General features: G+C 47.5%; 1 protein-coding gene across 1 annotated transcript; it reads left to right on the top strand.

The window, feature by feature from the left end:
* The first annotated feature begins 6,223 nt into the window (after window positions 1-6,223).
* Window positions 6,224-7,573, top strand: LOC133778922 (uncharacterized). The gene is made up of 2 exons (XM_062218933.1): window positions 6,224-7,132; window positions 7,247-7,573. Exons 1-2 carry the CDS (start codon window positions 6,224-6,226, stop codon window positions 7,571-7,573), a joined length of 1,236 nt encoding a protein of 411 aa, XP_062074917.1.
* Window positions 7,574-8,837: the final 1,264 nt, after the last annotated feature.

Raw genomic sequence — 8,837 nt, 5'->3', positions numbered from 1 at the left:
CTCCTCCCTTGGGGGAAGAGGTTCCTCCGGCCTACCTCCATGCTTAGGCGGAGGGGGGTCTTTCTTGGAAGCCCTTCGCTCTACTCCCTCCCGGCGAACCTCATCATCTTGTAGTTGTCGTAGGCATTTTGAACGCCTTAGCATCTTTCTTTGGTTGAAGTGATGAAAGAATGTTGGCTTGATGCTTGTTCTTCCCACAGACGGCTCCAAACTGTTGACGGTGAAATCTCGTCAATGAAATTAGAACGGAAAACTCAAAGGTAAGTATGGAGATATTTAGAAAAGAACTTAGAATGAACTTATGGAAGGATAAACATAAATCAACAATGGAGTTAGCCTTTGTATATTGCTTAATAGCTTGAGTGTACAATGAATTTTCCAACCCCTTATTCTGAGGGGTCAAGCTCTATTTATAGCTGGGCTTTAATGGCCCCTTATACATGGTGGTCCCTCGGGACAAAATAGTACATGAGTACACTGTCAAGGTAATAGCACAGGTGGTAGTGGTGTTGGAAGAGTGGTGGTCTACTCTAGTACGTGTCAGGGGTCTGCAAAAGTACTCCTGTCTTGGTACCATATTATGCCTCCACTACTTGTCGGGTACAAACTTCATAAGTGTGATGAGGGAGTCTTGACCATGTACCATTATTGTACTACCACTACATGTCTGGCGTGGACACCGTATCATCCGTACTCTAACTCTTCTTGGTCTGTGGGCTCATTCCGTATCTCTTTTGCCTTCATGTAGAATCGTTGTGAGGCCCTTTCTGACCTTCCCCGACTGCATGTTCAAGAGGCCCTGGGTGCGAGGCCATGGGGCGCTTTGGGTGGTTGCTCATCAAGGTGAGGTGCGCCTCTCTTAGTGCGAGACACTTAGCCTTGCTATGCGAGGCTATGCGAGGGGTGCCTCAATTGGCGCGAGACCCATGGCGTGAGACCCTTGGTGCGAGGCCCCCGGGTCCGCGGGGGCGTGTCATCTCGCGTGGTGCAGTTGGTGTGAGGCACTTGGGTGCACAGAGGCGTATTATCTCGTGAGATGCAGGTGGTGCGAGGCACCAGGGTGCACAGAGGCATGTCATCTCGTGAGGTGCAGTACGAGGCACTAGGGTGCACGGAGGCGTGTCATCTCGCGAGTCGCAGGTGGTACGAGGCACCTGGGTGCACACAGGCGTGCCATCTCGCGAGGCTCAGGTGGTGCAAGGCACCTGGTGCGTGGGGGCATGCCATCTCGCGAGGTGCAAGTGGTGCGAGGCACCTGGGTGCGCGGAGGCGTGCCATCTCACGAGGCGCAGGTGGCGCGAAGCGCTTGGTGCATGGGGGCGTGCCATCTCGTGAGGCACCTGGGTGCGCAGAGGCGTCCCATCTTGCGAGGCGCAGGTGGTGCGAGGCGCCTAGGTGCGCGGAGACGTGCCATCTCGCGAGGCGCTTGGTGCATGGGGGCGTGCCATCTCACGAGGCGCCTAGTGCACGGGGGCGAGGCCATGAGAGCCTCGGCGTGGTTGTTACACGAGACATCTTGAGGTGTCTTGGGGGTCATGAGACGCTTGTCTCCTTGTGGTGTCGCGAGTCCATGCGCACGAGGCTCACCTACTAGGCACTCTAGGCCGAGGCATCTTCACGAGACCTAGGCGTGAGGCACTTGATGCCTTGTGTGAGGGTCTTGCGATGCGAGTGGGCCTTACGGCAGTTTGGACACTATTGCTTGGGAGTTTTTATCGGTGTGGAATCCTTGTCCCTTATTTGGCATAAAGTGACTTTGTGAGGCCTAGGGTCTTGCAAATATGCGGCTTCTTGGTGGCACGTGATAACCTTCTGACTCTATAGCGTACTTGGCGCCTTCAGTGCCCCTTAGCCGCTCACTTCAATAAGGGAATAGAAACCTTTTTTTTTCTTGGTGGATTTTTAGTTTCCACAGAAGCTCTCACAGAATCGAAGATGCCAAGAATATTTTTCCTCCTTGGTTTGGAAAACATTCAAGAGCAGAGAAAATTTTGAGTTTTGGTTTTTTCTTCTTTTTTCTCTGAAACGTGAAAGTGAGAGGAAGAAGATTATACGGGCATATTTATAGTCCCCAGAGAATGTCAAACATCAAATTGATCTGGACCATTGGCCGAATTCAGTATCTGATCAAACGGACAGGTACAGACGTGGCGATGGCAGGATAAAGGTGGCAGACGAATAGACGTGGGCATGGTGAAAAAGTACTCAAGTACTCTGATTAAGCAACCCGTGATAGACGCGTTTCCACACTCGAGTATATTAAGTGGCTCAGTTTCCGAAAGAGGCAGTTCAAAAGTTTCCTTCTCATGGGATTCGAACTGGTACTTTTGAGGGGGAAAAATATTACACCCAGATTTCGAGAATGAGAATCTTGATCTCGAAATTTAGGCTCGTAAGGTGTAAGCTCGAAATAGGCTCGGTCATCATGTGATCGACAAGTCAGAGATAGTTTCGCTGTAAGTGACAAACCTCGTTAGCTCGAGTATTATGTAGCCTCGAAGGTGCTCCGAGCTTATAAGTTAGGTTCGCAACTCACAATAGCAAGGGTTCAATACTTGTATAAATTTCTTGATTAATCTCTTGCTCTCAGAAAAGATTGTTCGAGCTTGAAAGCTGTAAGCTCGAGAGCTGTAAGCTCGAAGGGGACGGCTTCGACAATAGTTACTTATTGGGAGCACAAGTGAACCAAGATGACGAGCTTGTAACAGGCAAGTGGTCTTGAAGGCACATAGATCTAGTGTCTAAGCTCGTCAACTGTGTGTGCATGTATTTATTGTTATAAATTCCCTACATTTAAGGGATCTAATGTAATTCGTTATTAAATCCCGCATTTTATGGGATATTACCATGTACATAGTAACTAATGCATTTAATGGCATTATATTATTTGATTTATAGAATATCTTCCTGAAATATGTGGGAAGCAATTCAGAAAACCCCTCTATAAATAGAGTGGGATTATTCATTTGTAAGGGACCGAAATATTGAGATTTGGAGAGAAAACTCTGGGCAATTGCTTCTTGAAAGCTCCAGGGAATTCCAAAAGAGTCAATAATATAGACTCGTGGGCTAGGCAAATTTTAACTGCTGAACCACGTAAAAGACCCTGTCTACATTCTTTTTATTCACTTCCTCTAGTATATTTTTGATTAATTTCTCTTCTTTCTTAATTGATGAAAAACGGTGTCAACAGTAATGTTTTAAAAACTTTAGGTATTTTTGCCGCAAAGAAAAATGACTAGGTATTTATCTTTAACCAATATTGAACCTTGAGATTTTTTCCATAAAAATACAAAATTAGGTATTTAACTGTAATGAGTGTAAAACATTAGGTATTTATGCTGCAAATACCCCTAATAATAATAATCTATAAGATAATCTTAAAATAATATGAAAATTTCCTAAGATAAATTGAATAGCAAGTAATATAACTTAATTCAAATCAAACCAAGAACAATGTTTAAAGTTGAGAACTATACAATTATAGCGTAGTTACATTAAGATAATAAGTATTTCATATGTAGTCAACTTAATTTGTCGATTGATCAGTAGGTGCTCTCTTTGAGGTTGGCAGATAACAACATTGCTCATTTATGTCTGTTTACCGAGTTATTCGAAAAATAGAATTATGAAAGATAAGAGAGCTAAAAAGACAGGATTTACAATATGCAAGCAAGATTTTTACGTGGTTGGGGCGTTAATGAGACTTAGTCCACATAAAAACCTTACTTGCATATTTTAAATCCTTTCCCTTTAGCTCTCTTATCTTTCATAATTCTAGCTTCTGAAAAACTCGGTAAACATTTTGGTGCTTTCATTGAGAGCCAAAGGAAGCTTGAGGGAATCTTGAACCTCTGCAATAATGGTGAACACCAAGCATACCGTATTTGATCCTGCTCACCAACAATAGCAAGGCAATGAAGAACCATTGCCCAATCAACCATTCCTACAGGACCAACCTGTGTATACACCCTATCAAGTGCCTCTGCCTAACGACTCCCAGAATTTCAGGGACGTGGCTGACTATGACGAAGGTTACTACGAAGAAGACAAAGAGAATGAAGGGGAAGATCTGGATCACGAGGTTGAAGATCCTATTGACCCTAAAGAAGATATGTATCCCGAACAGGAGGACCCAAAAGTGGTCCGTCTAAGACAACAAGTCCCGGATCAAGAAGCCAGGATAGCTGAACAAAAGGAGGCCACCTGCCAGATGTAAGAGTGCCTCCTGGATCTTCAAGCCTTCATTTCTGCCCAAGGATTGGCAGTCAATCCTCCAACCATTCCGCCACTAGGAACACAGTCGCTGGTCCCACACCTAAGAACGGGAGCCTGATCCCTCATTCAGGACCACATCCCAGAGATGGCCTGTCGAATCCCGGTCAAGAAAAAAGGAAAAGCTAAGATGGTTGATCCCATGGGAAAAGAAAACCCCCAAAAGAAAGCACATGTCGTTCCACAAATTGGGGCTAACCCAGGGAAATTACCTAGGAAAGAATGGATGCATCCTATCCAAGGACGGGATCATTTGATCGATCCACAGGGGAAGCACCTGCAGGGTGTCAGGCCCCGGAATATCACTAGACATGCTGAACGAGAATGACGTTTCCATCCTAGTGCCTCTGTGATTAAATATCATAGAGGACACAAGCGTGAGGAAGATCTGGAAGCTATCAGTTCAGGAGACGATACTTCCCAGATAGATTTGCCCAACGGCCTTAATGCCCGAAAGGAACGGGCCCGCAAGGAAAAGATTAGCTCCCGAGGGGGCGACTTTAGAAATAACCTCAATGACAGGAGGAACGAAAGAGTTCCCATGGATGATGGAAGGCCAAAAATTTCATGGAACAATTATCCGCGTTAAAGAAGGTCACGAATCACTTGGTCCGGAAACAAGAAGAATGAGGCTCCGATTACGAAGAGGAGGAAAAGGAGCCATGCGATAAACACATCCTAGAAGTGGTACTACCAAAAGGGTTCAAAATGTCAAACCTACCCTCCTACGCTAGGAACGCAGACCCCAGAGATCACTTGTCCTACTACAACCACCTGATGACTGTAGCTGATATTTGCGATAATGGAAAATGCCTGTGTTTATCGATCACTCTGGCTGGACCCGCGGAAGAGTGGTGGAAGAGACTTAAACTAGGATCAATCCAATCCTGGTTCAGATTGCAGTCAACATTCCATAAACAATTTGTGGCCGCCATAAATATGGACATGCAGATTAGTGCACTGGCCAATGTCAAGCAGCATCCCATAGAAACCCTCAGGGCTTATATCCAGCGCTTTACGGAGGAAGCCTCAAAAACCAAGGTGGATGACAGACAGCGCCTGGTGGCTCTCCAGCTCGGGATCAGAGCTGGATCCACTCTCTAAGAAAATATACAGCGCAGCAAGGTGGCCACCCTGGAAGAATTCATCAGGAGGGCACAAGGTTTTATGAACTGGAAGGAAGCCCGAATCCAACCTTTTGGATGGCAGCCGGCAACTCAGTCGAGTGTCCAGACCTTTCCTGGATATGGGGTCCATTACCCCGCAAACCATTATCCAGAACCCCAGTGGCGCCCGGATGCGCTAGTACCCTTGGGATGACATTCGTGAGCCTGAGGGCCTACGGTCCCACATCAGCAGGGTACACACCGGCTCAATCTGCCCTTTTCTCCGGGTACAGCATGGCGCCAGTTGGGTACAGTGCCGCTCTCAGAGGAGCCCAACCGTCTCAAGTCGGGGGCAGGAAGGGGAGCATGAACCCTTCCCGGGGTAAGAGATCATGCAAAGGGTAGAACCGGTCCGAACCCTCCAAAAAAGGAAAAAGGGGTTACGAACCCCAATATACAAAATATACCAACCTGGTGGACACCGGGGAGAATATATACTTGGCAATGGGCAGTACGGTCCATTACCGGAAGCTAACCCCCATGTTCAAAGGGGGAAAGAACTTGAGGGACACCAGCAATAGGTGTGCCTATCACAAGGATGTGGGTCATACGGCCGAAGAGTGTCGTCAACTGAAGGACAAGATTGAAAATTTGATCAAGTTGGGGCATCTCCACCAATGGGTCAGAATGCCAGTGGGAGTGCTGGGTCTGCCAGTAGCTCCCAGAAAACCTACGGCCCTAGGTGCACCTGGATCATACCGACCTCCCAAGGGAGGGTACGATGTAGGTCCAGGAGCACAAGCCCCTCAGGGACCCCGATTGTGTAGGCATCCACACCCGGAATGCCATATCCTCCCGGAACCGTGCCTCCTCCAATAGATAGTCATGTGGCCACCATATCAGGAGGGCTGCATCTAGGAGCACCGTCCCGGAATGATCAGAAACGATACCTCAGCGAACTCGACCATGACCACGAGGTATGCGCCTTGGTCCAAACTCCGGCCCAATGCCCGAAGTTGATGAATTTTCCCATCACTTTTACGGAAGACAATGCCCAGAATGTCTACTTCCCGCATCATGATCCCTTGGTCATCGATGCCCAAATTGGCAACAAAATGGTATCTAGAGTATTGGTAGATGACAGGAGCTCCGTCAATGTGTTGTTCAAGCCAGCCTTCACCGCAATCGGCTTGACTGAGGCATATCTGGCCTCATGTGCAACGCAGATCTATGGCTTCAATGGGGACTCAATTCTCCCGATGGGGAAGATTCAACTGCCCGTAACTTTGGGGAACAAGATTCAGGGCTCGTTCAAGTTTTGCATGTTTGTAGTGGTGGATTGCTTTACTGCTTACAACGTTATCTTTAGTTGTCCCGCACTGGTCGACTTCGGTGCCATCACCTCCATCTGCCACCTCTGCATGAAATTCCCATGCGATAATGGAGGGGTGGGAACTGTCCGAGGAGATCAGAAGAGCGCCCAGAAGTGCTATCACATCTCTGCCCGACCAATTTACATGGTCTGTAAAGAGCCTCTCGAAGAGGAAAATGATGATCCGATTCCACCCCCGCCACCAGCATGGAGGGTGATCCGGGAAGAAGATGAATTGGATCTGCGAATAGGAGCGGACAAGGCATTAGAACCCATGGAGGAGGTAGAAGAGGTGTGCATTAGTGGCAGTGACTCGACCAGAGTTATACAGGTCGGAAGAAACCTGAATTTAGAGGTCAAGGCTGCCATTATTGCCCGGGTCAGAGAGAACCAGGATATCTTGGCCTGATCTCACTCGGATATGACTGGAATCGATCGCAACGTTATATGTCACGCCTTGAACATTGACGTGAATGAAACTCCAGTCTGACAGAAGCAAAAACCTCTAGGGGAGGAGAGGGCAAAGGCCCTCAGATTAGAAGTTGAGAAGTTGTCCTTAATCAACTTCATCCAGGAGGCTTTGTATCCCATTTTGCTAGTCAATCCAGTGTTGGTACCAAAGCCGAACGAGACATGGAGAACTTGCATCGACTTCACCGACCTTAACAAGGCTTGTCTAAAGGATTGTTTCCCTCTACCCCGGATCGACCAGACAGTAGATGCAAAGTCAGAGTATGAAATATTGAGTTTCATGGATGCCTACTCCAGTTACAACCAGATCTCAATGCACGTAGTGGACCAGAAATACACCAGCTTCTAGACAGACAAAGGTGTGTACTGCTACATTGTCATGCCCTTCGAGCTCAAGAACGTTGGAGCCACTTATCAGAGGCTAGTCAACAGGATGTTCCGGACCCATTTGGGAAGAAATATGGAGGTCTACATAGACAACATGCTGGTCAAGTCCAGGGCCTCGGAGGGACGCACGGATGATCTAGCAAAGGCGTTTGCCATCATTCGGAAGTATGGGATGAAGCTAAACCACAAAAAATGCACCTTTGGCGTGGCATCTGGGAAATTCTTGAGCTTCATAGTAAGCTCGAGGGGAATAGAAGCCAACTCGGACAAGATCAAAGCGATGATCGAAATGCCCTCGCTACGGAAGCACAAAGACGTTCAGAGCTTAACGAGAAGAATAACAGCCTTAAGCCGCTTTGTCTCGAAGTCCACAGACAAGTGCATCCCGTTGTTCAATATTCTTCGCGGAAGTCAGAGGTTCGAATGGACGAACAAGTGTGAAGAGGCCTTCCAAAAGTTGAAGGAACATTTGGCCCAAGCGCCAATCCTGTCGAAACCAGTGGATGGGGAACCATTATGCCTATATCTGGCCGTGTCGGAACACGCTGTCAGCGTCGCGTTAATGCGGGAAGAAGGAAAGGTCCAGCTCCCAATCTATTACGTGAGCAAAAGGTTGCTGGGCGCAGAGTCCAGATACCCGTTAATATAAAAAATGAGATTTTTCTTACTGATTGCATCCAGGAAGCTGAGACCTTACCTCCATGCCCACGCCATTAAGGTATTGACAAATCATCCCCTACGACAAGTATTACAGAAGCCCAAATCATCGGGAAGACTCTTGAAGTGGTCCATGGAGCTTAGTGAGTTTGACATAGCATATGTTCCCAGGATTTCCATCAAGAGGGCAGGCCCTGGGTGACTTCATTGTTGAATGCTTTGGGATCACAGAAGATGAAGAACCCGTCGACCCCATCACGCCTCTATGGAAGGTCTTTGTAGATGGAGCCTCGAATGAAAATGGGGCTGGGGCCGAGATCATCTTAATATCCCCCCAAGGCCATCAATTACAGAGTGCCCTACGCTTCCAGTTCGAAGCATCGAAAAATGAAGTCGAGCACGAGGCCATGTTAGTCAAATTACGTTTGGCCAAGGAGGTAGGGGCAGCGAATATAGAAGTCTTCAATGAGTCCCAATTGGTGGTCAGGCAGATTTCGAGGGAATACCAAACAAAGGGGGAAAAGATGGCCGCCTATGTGATGCGAACCCGAAAGTTACTCCAATCCTTC

The sequence above is a fragment of the Humulus lupulus genome, chromosome 5, assembly GCF_963169125.1.
Source record: "Humulus lupulus chromosome 5, drHumLupu1.1, whole genome shotgun sequence".
Taxonomy (NCBI): Eukaryota; Viridiplantae; Streptophyta; class Magnoliopsida; order Rosales; family Cannabaceae; genus Humulus; species Humulus lupulus.
This window is presented reverse-complemented; position numbering and strand designations above follow the sequence as displayed.